At 38.0% G+C, this 23316-nt stretch overlaps 1 protein-coding gene across 1 annotated transcript in view; it reads left to right on the plus strand.

Moving 5' to 3' along the window:
- The window catches only part of SPINK5 (serine peptidase inhibitor Kazal type 5), an 84037-nt gene that overhangs the window by 28165 nt on the left and 32556 nt on the right, over nt 1-23316 (plus strand). Inside the window, exons 9-18 of the mRNA XM_070374898.1 lie at nt 1442-1569; nt 2760-2841; nt 3947-4074; nt 4511-4592; nt 4932-5059; nt 7828-7876; nt 14144-14271; nt 15838-15925; nt 21089-21216; nt 22859-22943. Coding sequence (XP_070230999.1) covers nt 1442-1569; nt 2760-2841; nt 3947-4074; nt 4511-4592; nt 4932-5059; nt 7828-7876; nt 14144-14271; nt 15838-15925; nt 21089-21216; nt 22859-22943 — 1026 coding nt within the window. The remainder of the gene's footprint in view (nt 1-1441; nt 1570-2759; nt 2842-3946; nt 4075-4510; nt 4593-4931; nt 5060-7827; nt 7877-14143; nt 14272-15837; nt 15926-21088; nt 21217-22858; nt 22944-23316) is intronic.

Below are 23316 nucleotides of genomic sequence, written 5' to 3' on the forward strand. Positions count from 1 at the left end.
TCTGTCTTCATGTAACTCTTATTGTTAAGGTCTCAGTTTCAGTTGCTTTCTCCCTTCAATTCTGTGTTACAAAGGCCTTTTGATTTTAGCTATCAAATGCCCCCCAGCTATCCTTTTATGTTTCATTTTCAGTTTCTTCCTTCTTCTCTTTTCCTTCCTTCCCTCTCCCTCCCTCCCTTGTCTTCTATAGTTTCCCTAACTTCAGCCTTTAGTCACCTAAACCCTCCACATATCTGACTGGACAAACTTTTTAAAACAAAAATCTGATTAGATTTTTCTCTGCTATAAATATTGTTTTCCTGTTTCCAATGAATAAAGTGCAGAAGTCTTTTCAAAGTTGAGTGGTCTGCTTCTGACTTATCTTCAAATTCTCCTTTTGACCAGTTCCCAAACCTTCCTCTTTGTGTCCTGATAATTCTTTAGCCAAATGGCACCCCACTCCAGTACTCTTGCCTGGAAAATCCCATGGATGGAGGAGCCTGGTGGGCTGCAGTCCATGGGGTTGCTAAGAGTTGGACACGACTGAGCGACTTCACTTTCACTTTTCACTTTCATGCATTGGAGAAGGAAATGGCAACCCACTCCAGTGTTCTTGCCCGGAGAATCCCAGGGACGGCGGAGCCTGGTGGGCTGCCGTCTGTAGGGTCGAACACGACAAAGTGATTTAGCAGCAGCAGCAGCAGCATTGTACTCATGGCTGTGATAGATTATCTGAAAATAACCTGTTCCTTTAGGCCTCTGGCTTTGCATATCATAATTCCTCCTGGGGTTCATTTTTGCCACATTGTTTTCCTAGACACATTCTAAAGATACAACTCATGATAAATTCTTCTGGGAACTTCCTTGAATCATTCTTTCCTTTATGCTGCTGCTGCTAAGTCGCTTGAGTCATGTGCGACTCTGAGACCCCACAGACGGCAGTCCACCAGGCTCCGCCGTCCCTGGGATTCTCCAGGCAAGAATACTGGAATGGGTTGCCATTTCCTCCTCCAATGTATGAAAGTGAAAGTGAAGTCGTTCAGTCGTGTCCAACTCTTCAAGACCCCATGGACTGCAGCCTACCAGGCTCCTCTGTCCATGGGACTTTCCAGGCAAGAGTACCAGAGTGGGGTGCCATTGTGCACACTTAATTTAAACATGTGTCATATCCCTTAGCTTTTCATATTGTAATCCCTTATCCTCTTCATTCAACATAAAAGGGCCAAATCACATTCATATTTAATCCCTCTAACTTAATACATTTGTTGAATACTTAAGTGAATGAATCTTTTAAGGAGAAATATCACAAATTTTAGAAAATTCTAAACCCTAAAAGTTTTATTTTTGATCCTTAATTCCTCTTTTCTAACATCTTTGATAAAGAATATCATACATTTATAAAGAATATCATACATTTATAAACAAAGAACCATCTCTAAACTGTCTGATTTCCATTATTCAGAAACTGTGCATTGAGTATCAGGATCGTGCCAAGAATGGAGTACTTTTCTGTACCAGAGAAAACGACCCTGTTCGTGGACCAGATGGGAAAATGCATGGCAACCTGTGTTCCATGTGTCTAGCCTTCTAGTGAGTATAGACTTTTAGAATGTTGAGGAGTAAAAGGATCCTACAGTAATTTAATAGAACTAGCCTGTTTTCAGAACTGGGGAGGGAGCTACAGAAGTTACACAGAGAATGTTAATAATAGAGGTGGGAGTACATATCTAGAGCTATTTATGCCAAGATGTCTGTTTCCCCCAACATCTATTCCTTCGCACTGGAACATCCTGATTTACACAAATATCAAATTCTCCTACTGCTGAAGCTTCATATTGTGAACCTGTTGTACAAGTTTATAGGCATTTAGTCTTCCCCAAATTAACACATAAACTGCAGAAACTGATTATTAAAGTTGTCCATGAAACATCCATGAACTCATAAAATAACAGTACATGTTGCTTTTTATAATGTGACATTTCTCAGTAAGTTATAATTGAGTTTGGTTTCAAAATCTGGGATTGGGCTCAGCTTATTTGATTGAGTTCAGATTAAGTAGTTCACTACATTTAGTTTGACCTTTTGCTTTGACTGACAACCATGTATAGTTGAAATACCATCAATTAACTGTACATATCATACAATTCCATTGTATAGAACAAACAGGCTCATTTGGCTTATCAAGGTATGGCAATTATTAATCTTTTTCTATCCATCCTACATTTCCTTATAGAGAACACAGTCATGAGTAGGCAGTACATATAAATTGAATTAATAAATCTAGGATATACATGAGGTGGTAGATTGAACATAGACTTGAGATGAAAGCTCTTGGTTAGTTGTGGTCATATCCTGAGATTATAAGCAAAGCCCTCACTACTTCACCTTGTGTCTGTGAAACAAGGGGACCAGTCGGTGTGCTCTGTTAAGGCCACTTTCAGCCTCCAGGTATAATGTCACCAAGCTAGTAGTTTTGGTATCTCCTTGATGAATGCCGATGATGTTCCTTTTCTGAGCATGGTCAAGAAAGGTAATTTTCGGAAAGCAAGTCTCCCAGTATTGCTATCTTTATCTCAATGTTAAGCAGAAACTATGAAGAAGATATGGTACTTTACCACAGTGGAGGCTGTTGTGTGCTGTTTCTCATTAATATGTAGTGATAAAGGGGCCACGTTGCTTCTTCCTAAGGAGGGAGGACAGATTAGCAGTGCAGGAACATGGAGAAGCCATTGCCTGGGTTTGGTTCTATGGATCTGTCCTTTTTCCACCCCCTCATTCAGCCAAGCAGAAGCTGAAGAAAAGAAAAAGGCTGAAGCAAAAGCAAGAAGTAAAAGAGAATCTGGAAAAGCACCCTCATATGCAGTGAGTAGACTATAATTTGAACACACTTCAAAGAACCTAAATGCTGGCATACTGCCCTGCAAAAATCCCCAGAAAACCTTAACCCTTCAATCTAGAGATGACATTGAGATGCATGCTATGGCAGACTGATCAATTCTTGCTGCTTCAGAGACTAACTCTGTACAATGAAAAGGACTTATTTGCAGTCTGGGGAAAAAAAATGAGTACTAGCTCTACTTTTATCATGTAACAGACTGGACTAGCTTTTGCTACTCAGTTTTCAGAGACACTTGGTGTGTATTTTCTACAGGTGAATTTTTGAAATTTCACCTCTGAGTTGGGTTAAAAAATACCTTGCACACCTGGAAAAAACATGATTTTTACCTTTGAAATGCTACAATATTCATTTTCATGGACCTATCTAAGTTATCATAACTTGTTTAAATGATAAAAGTCGAATCCTCCTTTTCTAATTTTTTTTTCCTTATCCAGCCATTCTCCCTAACACAGCTGGACTAAAGTTTCAAAATATCAACCAGATCGTAATACTTATCTTCTTAAAATGCACAAATCACTCATTGTCAACTGAAGGATGCATTTTAGTCTCCTTCGCTCTCATTTGGCTCCGTACTGCTGTTCAGAAATTCATATGCTGCTATATATGCCATGTAGTCTCCAACATGTGCCCCTCAGCTCATTTTAGCAATCTCAAATGTATATTTCTCAATCTATTTCTTAACCAGGAAAATTCTACTTACTCTTCAAAGTCTCACTCAAGTTATTGTAATTCCCAGAAAACATCTTCCCTGATTTCCACAATCAGATTTCATGGTCCCAACATTTGGGTTCTCAGATTTTCTTGGACCTGTATGTGTGTACTTGTTTCATCCTATGTCTAGTAGAGTTTACTTGCCTCCCTCTTTTATTATGCATCCTCTGATGTCTTGTTTGTTTCCGTCTCTTAGCAAATCATGAGTTCTGTTCCTTGAGTTGAATTTCATATTTGAAAGAAACACAACTAAAGTCCTGGATTCAAAAGATTAGTTTCTACCAGTGGAGATGCTTTGAACTTCTGCTTTGAATGGGGATGAAATGTATTTCTAGATTACCTTCTCTATTTTGGCAGGAGGTGTGCAGTGAATACCGCCAGTTTGTGAGAAATGGGAAACTCCCATGCACCAGAGAGAACGATCCCGTCCAGGGCCCAGATGGGAAGATGCATGGCAACACCTGCTCCATGTGTGAGGCCTTCTTGTGAGTAGAGCGGCTGCTGGGAAAATGAGGGAGGGTTCTGTCCTTTCTGCTTCATCTCTCTCTCTTTGGGAGCTTTATTCTCTTTCTTAAATTGTGTCTGTTTCTTGTCAATGGCATTTGTATGTGTGTGTGTGTGGCACATTTTAGCACAATGTTGTAAGAATCCAAGAATGATTCTTGCGTATTACTTGCTGGTTGAGTTCCCATGGGAGTGTAAATGATCTGAAACAAGGATCACACCCTTGTGGAGTGGGATATGAAATCATCGGAAATCATGTGACAGATCACTAGCAAACATAGCAATATGCCCAACAGTGCATACCTAGTTCATAATTTATATCAACTGTAATAATCAAATATTTGAGTACTTTAGATCACTTTCAATCTGGATAGTCTAGAATTCTTACTCATTTCTCTTTAAATGACTCTCTTTTAGCCAAGCAGAAGAAAAAGAAAAGAAAAAGAAGGAAGGTGAATCAAGAAATAAAAGACAAACTGAGACCACACCTTCCTTTGAGGTAAGAGGAACTTCTGCAACAAGTCAGAGGCATATGGACCTGGGATCCATAGGTGGCGTTCAGGGCACCCATAAATTCTCTAAAACCGTATGAAACACGAATATAGTTTGTGTTTGTGTATTTGTTTATATGTGTGCATGCACACATGTACATAGATAACTGTTTCTAGGTTGAGGGTCTATAAATTCCATCATTTAAAATTGCTTGTGTCCTCAAAGTTATTCTAAAATTTACCAACTGCTGAACCCCATTTGAGAAAAAAAGTCTAAACTTCAGGATTTTTTGCAATCTGATCCAACTTGTGTTCAACAGCTCAGACTTCCCTCCTTGATTTCACAGGAGCTGTGCAGGGAATACCGCAAATCCAGGAAGAATGGACAGCTTCTCTGTACTCGAGAGAACGATCCCGTCCAGGGCCCAGATGGGAAGATGCATGGCAACACCTGCTCCATGTGTGAGGCCTTCTTGTGAGTAGAGCCCAGGGGTTCTGAGGCTTGGGGGCAGGGAACTGCTAAGGGAAGTTTTCAAATAATTATGAATAACACATTTTCCACTTAGGCATAGCTAGCCTTTTTTTCTGTGTCACATTTAAATGAACTGAAAAACAAAAACAAAACAAATCCAAAACTAAAAAACAAATGGAGAATTTTTAGATGATAACTTCTGTGATGCAAAGAATACAGAATCATTTCAGGACATTTCAGAAAGATCTTTTTTTCAGAGCAGAGACTACTCTGTGAAAACCACACTAAATGCTTTTAGTTTTATGAAGGATTATTAACTGAAAGAGGAAATACATGAGATTATATACATTGATATCATTATGGTATACAGCGGATTTTAGGAATTTTTTGTTTTGGTTCACTATTTTTCTTTCTACTCATTCTGTGTGACCGCAAGCAACAGGATTAAAACTGATGAGAGATACAGGGAGACAGATTTGGATACAACATGAAGATGAACTCTGCAATAGTTAGAGAAGGACTGCTTCAGGAATGATGATTTTATTGTGCAGGAGTTCAATACCCCATTTATAGGGACTAAAGTATGACTCTATTCTCAATAGACAACGTGGTATGTCCTCTTAAACCGGAGTCAATGATTTTCCTTAAGTCTTTTGCTCTTTGTCCCAAGGGATACTCTATTTTCTATATGCCTAGAATTTCTGAAGGAGAAGGCAGTGGCAACCCACTCCAGTACTCTTGCCTGGAAAATCCCATGGACAGAGGAGCCTGGTAGGCTGCAGTCCATGGGGTCGCTAACAGTCGGACACGACTGAGCGACTTCACTTTCACTTTACACTTTCATGCATTGGAGAAGGAAATGGCAACCCACTCCGGTGTTCTTGCCTAGAGAATCCCAGGGACGGGGGAGCCTGGTGGGCTGCTGTTTATGGGGTCGCACAGAGTTGGAAATGACTGAAGCAACTTGGCAGCAGCCGCAGAATTTCTGAAAGGACTCAGTCATTCCATCTCCCCTAGCTGAGAGCAATATAACCCAGGAGATTTGTCCCATAGTGTGAGAGAGCCATGGAAACATTAAAAAAATCTGTTACGTGGAAATCATGACAATGACCATATAATTATCATAACCAACATTTATTGAATGCATATAATCCACATATACTTGTTGAGGGCTTTGCTGCCCAGTCTCATTTAATCTTTACAGCAACCGTATGTAATGGGTTTGGTATTATCACAAGTTATAGATGAAAAAAAATTAAGGCCCAGAGAAGATGAGGATGATATAAATTTTGGCACAGGAAAAATGAAGAAAATGATAAGATTTCTCATTGTTTTGGTAGTAACATTTACATGTATTTAGGCTTATTTCAGTCTATTCTTGATATTAATCTTTCAGAGATGAGGAAGTAAGACTGCCACCTAATGGTCATCTCTGCTGTTTCCTCTAACTACATTATGAAAGGGAAATGTGTTAAATCTTACAGACAATTTACACTCATCATAGTAAAGTTTGGATCAGTTTTCAAATAATGAAGTTTAAGAAACTCCACAATTTTGGAGCTATTTTAGTTAGTTTCTTCCATCAATGTAAAAATTATTCAATTAAAGTTTTATTATCTCATATTTTAAGGATATGTTAGCAAAGGCTATTGCCTTTCTTAAGAATCATGCTTTCCTCCATAGTCATTTCTTGCACACTTTAATAGCATATACAAATAGAGTTCTCAACTTTTTAAGTTTTAATTTGATCAATGAGAATTTATGCTGATTGTAACATATAAAAATTGTTTTTGTCTCTATATGATTGAATTATCTGCATTATAGATCAAATTATGCTCTAGACTGAGCATATTAAACTCAGTTTGCAACACTGTCACTTTTCCAAAATGGCTAAGAGCTGTTACTCTCATTTAAACATAGGCCTGTTCTTGGAGAGTTAATTTTCAATAATGCTGATAATGCTGATGATATTGATCACTTTTATCAATCCCTTTATTATATACCAGATACTTATTCTCATTGCTTGGCTATGTATCAACTCATGTAATGCTCACAACAGTCCTATGAGAGAAGTATTCTTATTACTTCTCCTATCCTTCCACTCTATCTCCCACAGTTAAAGATGACAAAGACACAGATAGGTTGACACTTTCTGTGTTTCTTGTTCAATTTTGCTGCAGAGTCTTTCTTCTTAATCATCATGCTATACTCCTCCCAGAAGCTAAATATTACCACTTTATAAAGAGTTTTTTTTTGGAGGGGGACTTCCCTGGTGGCTCAGACAGTAAAGAATCTGCATGCAACCAGGCAGATTCAATCCCTGGGTCTGGAAAATCCCCTGGAGAAGAGAATGGCAACCCACTCCAGAATTACTGCCTGGAGAATTCCATAAACAGAGATGTTTGGTGGGCTACAATCCATTGAGTAGCAAAAAGTCAGACATGATTGAGCCACTAACACCTTGACTTGCAATGAAGAGTTTTGTACCTTTTGCAAATGCAAAAGAATCAGCAAGTAAGAAAGTCCTATTGCAAGTTATTTGCTGAGAAGCTAAATAGGTTTCCTTGTTAATTAAATGATTATTTCTTGAATATCATTCTCTTGAGATGAAATAAATCATTCTAATTATTACCCAATAAAATGATACCTACTATAACTGGATCATTGGAGTTGCTTGAGAAAAATGAAAGCAATGAATGATCAACCAGTGAGTGTTAAGAATCTACCATATTAAGATTCATTTCTTTTCTCTTTTATCCTATTTCTTACAGTCAGCAAGAAGACAGGGCAAAAGCAAAGACTAAAAGAGAAGATGCAAAGGTAATTTTCTCACAAGTTCTTATATTATACCCTAACATGATTTCTCTACAATAACACTCTAGGTATCTCATTAGCGTAAATGCTCCCCTGTTTAATTTTTATGGGACACAGAAAGACAAATACCATATGATATTGCTTGTATGTGGAATCTAAAAAAGGTGGTACAAATAAACCTATTTAAAAACCAGAAATAGAGTCACAGATGTAGAAAACAAATTTCAAGTTACCTAGAGGCAAAGTTGGGACGGGCGGTAAACTGAGAGATTGGGAGTGACATATACACATTACTATATATAAAAACTGGGATTCCCTGGTGGCTCAGATGGTAAAACATCTACACGCAATGAGGACACCTGGGTTCGATCCTTGGGTCAGGAAGATCCCCTGGAGAAGGAAATGGTAACCTACTCCAGTTCTCTTGCCTAGAAAATCCCATGGATGGAGGAGCCTGGAGGCTACAGTCCACTGGGTCGCAAAGAGTTGGACATGACTAAGCGACTTCACTTTCTTTTCTTTTATAAATAAAATAGATAACTAACAGGAACCTACTGTATAGTACAGGGAACTCTCTCTCTATATATAATTTCAGTTCCATTCGGTCACCCAGTCGTGTCCAACTCTTTGTGACCTCATGGACTGCAGCACACCAGGCCACCCTGTCCATAAAAAACTTCTGGAGTTTACTCAAGCTCATGTCCATTCAGTCAGTGATGTCATCCAACCATCTCATCCTCTTTTGTCCCCTTCTCCTCCTGCCTTCAATCTGTCCCAGCATCCGGGTCTTTTCCAATGAGTCAGTTCTTTGCATCAGGTGGCAAAAGCATTGGAGTTTCGGCATCAGCGTCAGTCCCTCCAATGAATATTCAGGACTGATTTCCTTTAGGATGGACTGGTTTGATATCATTGCAGTACAAGGGACTCTCAGGAGTCTTCTCCAACACCACAGTTCAAAAACAACAATTCTTCAGCGCTCAGCTTTCTTCACAGTCCAACTCTCACATCCATACATGACCACTGGAAAAGCCATAGCTTTGACTAGATGGACCTTTGTTGGCAAAGTAATGCCTCTGCTTTTCAATATGCTGTCTAGGTTGGTCAGAACTTTTCTTCCAAGGACCAAGTGCCTTTTAATTTCATGGCTGCAGTCACCATCTGCAGTGATTTTGGAGCTCCTGAAAATAAAGTCTGTCACTGTTTCCACTGTTTCCTCATGTCATAATTCCAGATGTCATGATCTTAGTTTTCTGAATGTTGAGCTTTAAGCCAACTTTTTCACTCTCCTCTTTCACTTTCATCAAGAGGCTCTTTAGTTCTTTGCTTTCTGCCATAAGGGTGGTGTTATCTACATATCTGATATTATAGATATTTCTCCCGGCAATCTTGAATCCAGCTTGTGCTTCATCCAGCCCAGCATTTCACATGATGTACTCTGCCTATAAGCAGGGTGACAATATACAGCCCTGATGTACTCCTTTTCCTACCTGAAACCAGTCTGTTGCTTCCTGACCTGCATACATATTTCTCAAGAGGCAGGTTAAGTGGTCTGGTATTCCCATTCTTTCAAATTTTTCCACAGTTTATTTTGATCCACACAGTCAAAGACTTTGGCATAGTCAATAAAGCAGAAGTAGATGTTTTTCTGGAACTCCCTTGCTTTTTTGATGATCCAACAGATGTTGGCAATTTGATCTCTGATTCCTCTGCCTTTTCTAAAACCAGCTGGAACACCTGGAAGTTCACAGTGCATGTACTGTTGAAGACTGGCTTGGACAATTTTGAGCATTACTTTGCTAGCGTGTGAGATGAGAACAATTGTGTGGTAGTTTGAGCATTCTTTGGCATTGCCTTTCTTTAGGATTGGAATGAAAACTGACCTTTTCCAATCCTGTGGCCACTGCTGAGTTTTCCAAATTTGTTGGCATATTGAGTGCAGCACTTTAACAGCATCATCTTTTAGGATTTGTAATAGCTCAGCTGGAATTCCATCACCTCTGTTAGCTTTGTTGGTAGTGATGCTTCCTAAGGCCCACTTGACTTTGCATTTCAGGATGTCTGGCTCTAGGTGAGGGATCACACCATTGTGATTATCTAGGTCATGAAGATCTTTTTTGTTTAGTTCTGTGTATTCTTGCCACCTCTTCTTAATATCTTCTGCTTTTGTTAGGTCCATACCATTTCTGTCCTTTATCATACCCACCTTTGCATGAAATGTTCCCTTCATATCTCTAATTTTCTTCAAGAGATTTCTAGTCTTTCCCATTCTGTTGTTTCCCTCTATTTCTTTGCATTGATCACTGAGGAAGGCTTTCTTATCTCTTCTTGCTATTCTTTGGAACTCTACATTCAAATGGATATATCTTTCATTTTCTCCTTAGCCTTTCGCTTCTCTTCTTTTCACAGCTATTTGTAAGGCCTCCTCAGACAGCCATTTTGCCTTTTTGCATTTCCTTTTCTTGGGGATAGTGTTGATCCCTGCCTCCTGTACAGTGTCACAAACCTGCATCCATAGTTTTTCAGGCATTCTATCGGCTCTAATCCCTTGAATCTATTTGTCATTTCCACTCTAAGGGATTTGATTTACGTCATACCTGAATGGTCCAATGGCTTTCCCTAGTTTCTTCATTTTATGTCTGAATTTGGTAATGAGGAGTTCATGATCTGAGTCACAGTCAGCTCCCGATCTTGTTTTTGCTGACTGTATAGAGCTTTTCATCTTAGGCTGCAAAGAATATAATCAATATGATTTTTGTATTTTATATATATATATATATATATATAATTTTATATTTATATAAATACATAATGTATGTTATATATATATATATATAATTGATTCACTTTGCTGTACACTAACATAACATTGTAAATGAACTATACGTCACCTATCCACATTAGTTCAATTTACAAAACAAAGTGCACATATAATAAAAGCTAGTGGAGGTGTTGGAATTCCAGTTGAGCTATTTCAAATCCTGGAAGATGATGCTGTGAAAGTGCTGCACTCAATATGCCAGCAAATTTGGAAAACTCAGCAGTGGCCACAGGAATGGAAAAGGTCAGTTTTCATTCCAATCCCAAAGAAAGGCAATGCCAAAGAATGCTCAAACTACCACACAGTTGCACTCATCTCACACGCTAGTAAAGTAATGCTCAAAATTCTCCAAGCCAGGCTTCAGCCATACATGAACCGTGAACTTCCAGATGTTCAAGCTGGTTTTAGAAAAGGCAGAGGAACCAGAGATTAAATTGCCAACATCCACTGGATCATGGAAAAAGCAAGAGAGTTCCAGAAAAACATCTATTTCTGCTTTCTTGACTATGCCAAAGCCTTTGACTGTGTGGATCAAAATAAACTGTGGAATATTCTGAAAGAGATGGGAATACCAGACCACCTGACCTGCCTCTTGAGAAACCTATATGCAGGTCAGGAAGCAACAGTTAGAACTGGACATGGAACAACAGACTGGTTCCAAATAGGAAAAGGAGTGTGTTAAGGCTGTATATTGTCACCCTGCTTATTTAACTTATATGCAGGGTACATCATGAGAAATGCTGGGCTGGAAAAAGCACAAGCTGGATTCAAGATTGCTGGGAGAAATATCAATAACCTCAGATAAGCAGATGATACCACCCTTATGGCAGAAAGTGAAGAGGAACTAAAAAGCTTCTTGATGAAAGTAAAAGAGAAGAGTGAAAAAGTTGGCTTAAAGCTCAACATTCAGAAAACGAAGATCATGGCATCTGGTCCCATCACTTCATGGCAAATAGATGGGGAAACAGTGTCAGACTTTATTTTTGGGGGCTCCAAAATCACTGCAGATGGTGACTGCAGCCATGAAATTAAAAGACGCTTACTCCTTGGAAGAAAAATTATGACCAACCTAGATAGCATATTCAAAAGCAGAGACATTACTTTGCCAACAAAGGTCCATCTAGTCAAAGCTATGGTTTTTCCAGTGGTCATGTATGGATGTGAGAATTGGACTGAAGAAAGCTGAGTGCCGAAGAATTGATGCTTTTGAACTTGGTGTTGGAGAAGACTCTTGAGAGTCCCTTGGACTGCAAGGAGATCCAACCAGTCCATTCTAAAGGAGATCAGTCCTCAGTGTTCTTTGGAAGGACTGATGCTAAAGCTGAAACTCCAATACTTTGGCCACCTGATGTGAAGAGTTGACTCACTGGAAAAGACCCTGATGTGGACGATAGAGGATGAGATGGCTGGATGGCATCATGAACTTGATGGACATGAGTTGGGGTGAACTCCAGGAGTTGGTGATGGACAGGGAGGCCTGGCATGCTGCAATTCATGGGGTCACAAAGAGTCAGACATGACTGAGTGACTGAACTGAATCATATTTGATCTTTGTCAGGATCCAGCTATGGATGAATACTCATATTCCCACCTTCAATTATGATTATTAAGTAAATCCTTTGACTCTTTATTTTAAATCTACATCACATGATTTTATAATTGTACATTTTTACAAGTAGCAGAGCAAACTATGCTGGATTACTCTCAGTTCAGTTCAGTCGCTCAGTCATGTCCAAGTCTTTGGGACACCATGGACTGCATTACACCAGACTTCCCTGTCCATCACTAACTCCCGGAGCTTGCTCAAACGATGTCCACTGAATTGGTGATGTCATCCAATCATTTCAACCTCTGTCATCCCCTTCTCCTCCTGCCTTTAATCTTTCCCAGCATCAAGGTCTTTTCCAATGAGTCAGTTCTTCACATCAGGTGGCCAAAGTATTGGTGCTTCAGCCTCAGTATCAGTCCTTACAATGAATATGCAGGATTGCTTTCCTATAGGACTGACTGGTTGGATCTCCTTGTTGTCCTAGGGACTATCAAGAGTCTTCTCCACCACCACAGTCAAATAGTCTTATAGAAAGTTTATCTTTATTCTAGTTCCTAACAAGAGTTGCAAAAGTATAAGCCTAATAATTTTGGAAGGTGGGGGGGGGAGCAGAGTCAACAGCAATTAAAAGTTTTCCTTTATACTAATTTTCTCAATAACTCTGTTACCTGGAATGATCTTTTTATTAATATTAGTAATTCAGAATTGAAAATTTGTTCTATCCAGAATGTCTGAACAGTTTCTAAAATCCTCTAAGCTTTTTGAATGATCTTAACACATTCCTCCTTCTCTCCACTCCCACTGTTATTCTTCTCATTTCAAATATGCCTCCTCCAACCCTGGACTCTGTCTGTCAAGTAACTCTCAGAAAGATGTCAACCAGTTTCTCCAGCCATTATACTTTCCTATTTGCTCTCCCCAGATCTTTATTTCAGATATGTCTTTATTTCTTAGTTTGAGAATATTTTTTCTCTTCTTTCTCAGCCTTTTAAAGACAAATGGAGGCTCATAATATTCTTTGGGGGGGGGAACATTCATTTAAAAATGTTCAGCTTTACTGAGATATAATTGAATTACAACATTGGGCAAGGTGTATAGCTTATTGATTTGGTACCTTATAAATTGGAAAATGCTTGCCACCAAAGCTTTGGTGAACAACTCCATCATGTCACATAATTACATTTGTCTTTTGTGTGGAGAACATTTAGTCTCTTAGGAACTTTTACATATATAATGCAGTATTGTTAACTATAATCACCATGAACTAGAACTTATAACTGCAAGATTGTATCCTTTGATTACTTTCTCTCTCTCTCTCTCTCACACACACACACACACACACACACAGTAAACACCATCTAATTCAGTTTCTGTGAATTTGGCTTTTGGGGATCCCACAGATAAGTGATACTATACAGTACTTGTTTTTCTCTGACTTACTTTACTTAGCATAATACACTCAAGTTTGTCCAAATTGTTGTAAATGGCAGGATTTCCTTCTTTTTCATGAAGACCTGGTAATATTCTCAGTTTTTCCAGGAAACCTCCTCTTCTAGGCCTGTTGAATTTCCTCCCCTTTGATCTTTCCTAGCTTTTATAGACTGTGATGTGTGACACATCATAAACATATATATTTTATTTTGGTCTCCACCAATTTTATCAGCCTTCCTCTGCACCTCTATTGTAAGCACCCTCAAGAGGATGCTGACGTTAAACACTCTCAGATCCACTAAACAGTCAGAACAATTCTGAGTCCACGAAAGAAGACTTTTAAATGCTTACTGATTTACTGTTCCATGTAGTCACTTTTTTTCCCCTTAACTCTGCATTACTTCTCCTTCATAACAGAAAGAAGTGTAGGAAGGGTAGAAAACCACTCTGAGAGTGTATTTTCTTCATTTTCCAGGAACTCTGCAGTGAGTTTCGGAACCAGGTGAGGAACGGAATGCTCATATGCACCAGGGAGAATGACCCTGTCCGTGGCCCGGATGGCAAAATGCATGGAAACAAGTGTGCCATGTGTGCAAGCCTGTTGTGAGTGTCTAAGCTCTTCTCTCCCCTTCATTCTCTTTACAATTTATCAGCCCTGTCTCAATTTCTCCATAAATGTGTAGAATATAGACCATGACTTGAATGCTAGACAATTTTAAAGCACATGGAAAAGACATTAAGTAACACTGAGTCACAGTGACAATGTTATTCTCTATTCAGCTATCTCTCTATCTTCTAGCTAATGCATGGGAAGAGTCTTAATTTAGTGCACATATGTTTTTAACACCTGACAATCATCATTTGTAACAAAAAGAGACCAGAAGTTTGATGATCTGGGTGAGATTAAGTGTTTGGTCCCCCACCCCTGACATTTTATGATTCTGTGAGTATACTCAGATGCCAGTTAAGGGAAAACCAGCTGAACAGAAGTCTCTGGGGTCAGTGTGTAAACATGTCTAAAATAGCCTAAACAAGAAATGGAATAGAATGGATTGCATTTATCTTTTCAGGGGCATTACCATATGCAGGTGAAATACTCGGATAAGTGGCTTACTGTAAGAGAGTGAAATCTGTAAGAGGCAGGCCCCATGATGGATGTTTACTAAAAGTCTTCTTCTTTAGCCATGTCCAGGTCTTTGGGCCACTGTTTTTCTGAGTGGAGCCAGAGCTCCATCGCGTAGGACAATACAGACATGGATTATTACCACCTCTGCTTCACCTCCTCTTTAGATTCTCAATCCTCTAGTGAGCCTCACACATAAAATGCTGAGAAATATTTAAATAATATTTGTTTAAAGAAGTGCAGAGTTATTGCCCCTTAACTTTCACATGTCTTGGTCTAATCTAAGTATATTCACATAGTTCCTTAGAGGAAAGATTAACAGGGGCAGTCAATAAAAAGTGCCTGAGATTCAAGAAATCAGGGTTTTCCCCTTATCGGCTTGATTTGCTAGTACTGTATTAGATGACTATATTAGATGTGATAAATGCTAAGCATTTTTCCAGCTCTGATATGATATATGTCAGTAGAAAATAACAAGAATGTCAGAATTTTAGGCTCATGACTGACCTCAAAATGTTAGTTGTTGAATCTTCTTGGACTTGAATCATTATTATACTCGAAAACTTGAGTTTCAATTTGAATATTAATTCCATGAAAAAATATTAAAATTTTTAATTCTATATTAAAACATGATTAATTACCAATATGAGCCCCTCATCTGCTATGGTATCACCCCTTGCTCTCATCATTAATATGGTAATTATTTAGATATAAAAAGCAATTTAAAAATTTTTTAAAAATTAAAATCAAGGCAACTGTGACTTTTTCCCCAGATCATTGATTGAAGTCACCGAAAAAAAAAATACCAGCCAAGGTTCACATACTGATAAAAAAGCATACTAGGTTTATTTTTTTTTAAGGATGATTGTAAACTACTGAATTTATCTGCATTATTGGGCAAAGTATTAGTACATCTTGATTGGATAAATCTGTACTGAAGACTAAATCTGACCTTTGGTCTGGAAGATTCTTACTCCTTTTTAAAATACGTTACTGAAGAGAATGAGAAATTGCATTTAGCTTGTATCTTCTGTATTTTATTGCAGCAAACTTGAAGAAGAAGAGAAGAAAAATAATGGCAAGAAAGAAAAGGATAAAGCTAGGTCTGCGAAAGTTAAGAGAGAAACAGTGCAGGTAATTGTTTCACATCATCAGAGCCACATAAACATTGCATTTTCTCTGGGCAAGGCTCCTGCTTCCACTGTCCTCAGTGACTCTGCAAACTGAAGAGCTATATTTGGATCCCCATACTTAAGAAGATTCCTTCTTTGCTCGGCTTATCTATCTAATATCTGATCTAGTGCTTGTGCGTTTAAGAAGATAACCACCCTTTTCTCCACTGACCATGTGAATTATAGTAATCGCGGGAGATGTATCTGAATGCAAACCAACAGAGGTAGAGTTTAGACTTTTCTCCCCATTGTTTTGTATTAGAATGTTTAGTTTAAAACAAAATCCCAGTTAATTCTCTGTAAGATCTTGAGAAAATTACTTAAAAGCATCTTTAAGCCTCAAGTTTACATTCTATAACATCTCACAGGATGATGACAATGATGATGGTCATGGCTATTAATTATGTAGTGGCTACTGTATGACATGTTGTATAACAATTTTATAACTGATCTTTGTAGTAACCATTCAAGGTATATATTATTATCTGTATTTATTTTAAAAAAGGAACTGGAGGCTTAGATAACAAGTTAGGAAATATATATTTAGTGACTATATATGTGTGTATAGATACATACACACACACGCACAGTAACTTGGGGGCTAACAGTTGAACCACATGTTCTGGCTCTGAAGCCTATGATGCTCTTTAGATGTTGCCCCCAACCTCCATGTGTGATATTCTGAAGGCTGTGCTTCCAGTCTTCATCACTCCTTTCCTTTATCTTTATCTAACTTGGAAGATCTCATTTCTGACTGTTTTTTCTGCTCTCATCTTTGGTTCTGACTTTGAAGAAAGACTAATTATTTACAAATGTAAGGCAGGTTATTTATGCCACCCAGTGGCTTCTCATCTCACTCAGAGTAAGAACCAAGGTCCTTCTAGTGACTGACAGTGCTATATGGAACCTGACTTCTGTCACCTCTCAGACCCAGTTTCCTGCTCTTCTACCCAGTGCCGTACTGGTCACCTGGTTGCTTCATGGACATGCCAAGCATTGATTCCTGGCTTTCCAGCCTGTGAACTCAAGAACACTGTGGTTAGAGTCCTGGGCTCTGGACTCAGACTGTCAGGGTTCAATACTGGCTCCATCTCCTTACCAGTAACGTCAGACAGTTAACATCTATGCATTTTCATCTCACTTATAAAATAATAATATAGTTATCATTATGTATATTATGTTTATGGAGTCCCCAGAAACCTACCCAAGAATAACAGCACAGCCCTACACACATTAGGTCCTTAGTACTGTACATACAGTGAGCTCTGCCTTCTATGCGGCTTTCTTCCTACTCAGTCATGAGTGTTCATTTCCACCAGCTGTCAAAATTCTGACCATTTCTCATGACTCAGATTAAGTATTTTCTATTTCTTAAAGATTTCCCCATTTATTCCATAGATGTAATAGCTCTAATATCTATTATTTCTCAATTATACCATTTTAAAATTGTAACATATAGATGCATCTACGTATTTTATCCAAAGAAACTAAAATCTGTGTTCTATTTTTTTTTTTTTTATTGGTTTCTTTGACAAATTACCACAAACTGGGTAGCTTAAAACAGCACGTATTATCTTATGATTATTTAGGTTATAATCTGGCATGGATCCCAAGGGGCTAATAGGGCTGGCTTCCTTCCTGGAATCTCTATGAAAGGTCCTTTGCTTTTTCTAGCTTCTGGAGGCTGTTGTTGTTCCTTGATTCCTGGACTTTTTCCATCATCTTCAAAGCTGACAACACTGCATGTCTAATTGTTCTCCCTCTAATTAATTTCAAAAACAGGATACAAGAGCCCTATCATTCACATTAGTTTAATTTACAAAACAAAGTGCACATAAATTATCATATTTTCTGTTTGTCATCATCCAGCTATGGAGGAATACCAGTACTCCCACCTTCAATTACGATTATTCAGTAATCCTTCGACTATTTTATATCGACTTCACCTTATTTTATAATTTTACAATTTACAAGTAGCACAGCAAACTCTGCATCTACTCTCACATAGTCTTAGGTAAACCTCACAAGGTTTACCTTTATTTATTCTATTTCCTAACAACAGCTGCCAAAGTATAACTCTAATAATTGTGTTTTTTTTTTGGGGGGATAGTTGACACAGCCTAAAAATTTGCCTCTAAACTGACTCATTTTCTTAATAATTTTTTGTTACTTGGAACCATCTTTTTGTTAGTAATTCAGAACTGAAAGTGTTTTATCCATAATGTCTGAAGAGTTTCTAAATCCTCATAGGTTTTTTGAATGGTCTTAATACAAGCTTCCTTCTCTCCATTGCCATTGTTATTCTTCTGTTTCAAATATGCATCTCCCATCCCTGTACTTTATCAAGAAACTCCCAGAAAGTTGTCAGTTTCTCTAGGTATCATACCTATATTTTTCTTTCCGCATATTTTTATTTCAGATATGTATTTCTAAGCTTAGGAATGTCTTTGCTTTTTCAGCCTTTTAAAGACAAAAGAAGGGTCATAATATTTGTTTTTTGGGCACATTATTTTAATTTAAAAATGTCCAACTTTATTGAGATACAATTGGATTATAACATTGGGTAAATTGAAGGTGTATACACTGGACACTTATAAATTGAAAAGTGTTTGTCACCATAGCATTAGCAAAAGTTCCATCATGTCATATAATTGCAACTGTTTTCTGTATGGAGAATATGGAATCTCTTAGGAACTTTTAAGTATATAATACAGTATTCTTAACTATAATCACCATGAACTAGAATGTATTCATCTTGTATCTGCAAGTTTGTACTTCTGACCACTTTTTCTCTTGCTCACACACACACACACACACACACACACATACATGTAGCCACCATCTGCTTTCTGTGTCTGTGAATTTTGGCTTTTGGGGATTCTACAGATAAGTGATACCATATAGTATTTGTCTTTCTCTGACTTATTTTACTTAGCATAATACATTCAAGTTTTTTTTTTGACTCCCTGATATGACATTTATTGATCTAATATATGATGTTTATTGATATAGTAATAAATTGACAGTTAAGGAGACTAAAGTAGAGAGAAGTCAAGGCCAACCGTTGGACAATACACTGTCACACAGTCTTACTGCTATTCACTATAATGCCTACTAAATTTTATATTATTTCAGCTTCATAACTCATTTTTAAAAAATTTTGATTGTAAATTTTGGGGCTGTGCTGGGTCTTCACTGCTGCTCGGACTTTTCCCTACTTGTGGTGCACAGGCTCCCGTTGCGGTGGCTTCTCTTGTTGCAAAGCAAAGGCTTTAGGGCACATGGGCTTCAGTAGCTGCAGCATATGGGCTCAGTGTTATGGTTCCCAAGCTCTGCGGCACCCGCTCCATAGTTGTGACATACGGGCTTAGTTGCTCCATGGCAGGTGGGATCTTCCCAGACAAGGGGTTGAACGCATGTCTCCTGCATTGGCGGGAGATTTAAAAAATTTTTTTAAACTTATAAAAATTTAAAAAATTATTTATTTATTTTAATTGGAAACTAATTACTTGACAATATTGTGGTTTTTGCCATACATTGACATGAATCTGCCACGGGTATATTATGTGTCCCCCATCCTGAACAACACCCCTCCCCATCCCATCCCTCTGGGTTGTCCCAGTGCACCGGCATTGAATGCCCTGTTTCATGCATCAAACTTGGACTGGTGATCTATTTCACATGTTTCAGTGCTATTCTCTCAAATCATCCCACCCTTGCCTTCTCCCACAGAGTCCAAAGTCTGTTCTTTATATCTATGTCTCTCTTACTGTCTCATGTATAAGGTCATCGTTACTATCTTTCTAAATTCCATATATATATGCATTAATATACTGTATTGGTGTTTTTCTTTCTGACTTCACTCTGTATAATAGGCTCCAGTTTCATCCACCTCATTAGACCTGATTCAAATGTGTTCTTATTAACAGTAATATTCCACTGTGTATATGTACCACAATTTTCTTATCCATTCGTCTGTGATGGACATCTAGGTTGCTTCCATGTCCTGGCTATTGCAAACAGTGCTGCAATGAACATCAGGGTACACGTATCTCTTTAAATTCTAGTTTCCTTGGTGTGTACGCCCAGCAGTGGGATTGCTGGGTCATAAGGCAGTTCTATTTCATTTTTTAAGGAATCTCCACACTGTTCTCCATAGTGGCTGTACTAGTTTGCATTCCCACTAAGTGTAATCCCTCAGTATAAGAGGGTTCCTTTTTCTCCATATCCTCTCCAGCATTTGTTTGTAGACTTTTTGATAGCAGCCATTCTGACTGTCATGAGATGGTACCTCATTGTGGTTTTGATTTGCATTTCTCTGATAATGAGTGATGTTGAGCATCTTTTCATGTGTTGGTTAGCCATCTGCATGTCTTCTTTGGAGAAATGTCTGTTTAGTTCTTTGGCCCATTTTTAGATTGGGTCGTTTATTTTTCTGGTATTGAGCTGCATGAGCTGCTTGTATATTTTTTGAGATTAATTCTTTGTCAGTTGCTTCATTTGCTATTATTTCTCCCATTCTGAAGGCTGTCTTTTTACCTCACTTATAGTTTCCTTTATTGTGCAAAAGCTTTTAAGTTTAATTAGGTCCCATTTGTTTATTTTTGCTTTTATTTCCATTACTCTGGGAGGTGGGTCATAGAAGATCTTGCTGTAATTTATGTCAGAGAGAATACACTCATTTTATCCAAATTGTAAATGGCAGGATTTCCTTCTTTCTCATGAAGGTCCAGTAATATTCTAAGTTTTTCTAGGAATCCTCCCCTTCTAGGCCTGTTGAGTCTCTTCCCCTTTAATGTTTCCTAGCTTTTATAGATTGTGATGTGCGACACATCATAAACATATATATTTTATATTGGTCTCCACCAATTTTATCAGCCTTCCTCTGCACCTCTGTTGTAAGCACCCTCAAGAGGATGCTGACATTAAACATTTTCAGATCCACTATAGAGTCAGCACAATTTTGAGTCCATGATAGAAACTTTTTAAATGCTTTTGATTTACTGCTATATGTATTCACTTTTCTTTTTCCTTCTTACTCTGCATTAGTTATTCTTCAAAACAGACAGAAGTGTAGAGAGGGTAGAAAATCACTCTCTGAGAGCATATTTTCTTCATTTTCCAGGAACTCTGCAGTGAGTTTCGGAACCAGGTGAGGAACGGAATGCTCATATGCACCAGGGAGAATGACCCTGTCCGTGGCCCGGATGGCAAAATGCATGGAAACAAGTGTGCCATGTGTGCAAGCCTGTTGTGAGTGTCTAAGCTCTTCCCTCCCTTTCAATCTCTTCATGATTTATGAGCCCTGTGTCTCAGTTTCTTCATAAATGTATAGAATATAGACTATTACTTAGATGCTAGACAATTTTAAAAGCACATGGAAAAGACATTAAGTAACACTGAGTCACAGTGACAATGTTATTCTCTATTCAGCTATCTCTCTATCTTCTACCTAAGGCATAGGGAGAATCTTAATTTAGTGCAAATATATTTTTACACCTGACAATCATCATTTGTAACAAAAAGAGACCAGCAGTTTGTTGATTGATCTGGGTGAGATTAACTGTTTTTAACACTTGACAACCATCATTCATAACAAAAAGCAGAAATTGGATGATCTGGGTGGGATTATATGTTTGGTTCTTTTCCCACCCCTGACATTTTATGATTCTTGAGTATATTCAGATACTGGTTAAGGGAAAACCAGCTGAACAGAGGTCTCTGGGATCAGTGTGTAAACACTTCTAAAATAGCCTGAACACGAAATGGAACAGCATGGACTGTATTTATCTTTTCAGGGGCGTTACCATGTGCATTATTACCATATGAAATAAATATTTGTATAAGTGACTTACTGTAAAGATTGAAAGCCTTAAGACTTAGGGCCACATAATAGATGTTTACTGAACTGTCTTCTTTTTAAGCAACATCCATGTTCCTCTGGGTCCCTGTTTTCCTGAGTGGGGCCAGAGCTCCACCGTGTGGGACAATATAGAAATGCAATCATTATCACCTCTGATTCTACTCCTTCTTAGATTCTCAGTCCTCTAGTGAGCCCCACACTAAAATAAATGCTGAAAAAAAAACTTAAATAATATATCTGTTTAAAGAGGTGCAGCGTTATTGTCTCTTAACTGTCATATGTTTTGGTCTAATATAAGTATATTCACATAGTTCCTTAGAGGAGAGATTGATAGAAGCAGCCAGTAGATTAAACAGTGCCTGAGATTCAAGAAATCAGGGCTCTCCTCTCACATGCTTGATTTGCTAATGCTGTATTAATGACTATACTAGGTGTGATATATGCTAAGGATTTTTCCAGTTCTGATAATGGTACATGTCAGTAGAAAATAGCTAGGATGCCAAAATTTTAGGCTTATGATTTCCCTCAAAATATCAGGTGTGAAATCTTCTTGGACTTGAATCATTATTATACTCCAAAACTTGAATTCAAAATTGAATTTTAATTCAAGATAATATTTAAATTTTTAATTTTATAGTTAGACATGGTTTATTTTGATTATGGGTCCATCATAGGATTGTAGCAATCCTTAGTCTCATCATTATAATTGTAATTATTTAGATAGCAATTTTGAAAAATCAAGGCAATTGTTGCTCTTTTTCAGATCATTGATTGAAGTCACTGACAGAAAAAAGTCCACCCAAGGGTCACATACTGATTAAAAAAAAAATACTAGTTTTGTATTTTTAAGGGCAATTATTAACTATCGAAGTTATCTGCATTATTGGGCAAAGTGTTAGCACCTCTTGATTGGATAAATTTGTACTGAATCTGATTTTTGGTCTGGAAAACTCTCATTCTTTCTTAAAATATATTACCAAAGAGAATGGAAAACTGAATTTAGTTTGTATTTTTTTTTTTTTTTAATTGCAGCAGACTTGAAGAAGAGAAGAAAAATGTTGGCAAGGAAGAAAATGAGAAAGCCGAGACTGAGAAAGTTAAGAGAGAAGCAGCACAGGTAACTGTTTCAGGTCCTTGGAGCCGCATGAACACCCCATTCTCTCTGGGCAAGGGAGAGAAAGACCCCACGTACTACTTTTTTTATGGTTTCTCTGACAAATTACCAGAAACTTACTGGCTTAAACCTTACAAACTTGTGATTTTATGATTGTTTAGGTTATAACTCTGACATGGACCCAAGGGGCTAAATCACAGGGTTGGCAGAGCTGTGTTCCTTTCTGAAATCTCTACAGGAGAGCCTGTCTCTGCTTTTTCTAGCTTCTAGAGGCCTTTCATGAAAGTGCTTTGGGTCTTGGACTCTTTCCATCATCCTTAAACACTGCATCTCTAGTTGTTCTTCTGTAGGCACAGCTCCTTCTCACTGTGCAGTC

Source organism: Bos mutus, chromosome 7 (genome assembly GCF_027580195.1).
Source record: "Bos mutus isolate GX-2022 chromosome 7, NWIPB_WYAK_1.1, whole genome shotgun sequence".
In the NCBI taxonomy this organism is placed as follows: domain Eukaryota; kingdom Metazoa; phylum Chordata; class Mammalia; order Artiodactyla; family Bovidae; genus Bos; species Bos mutus.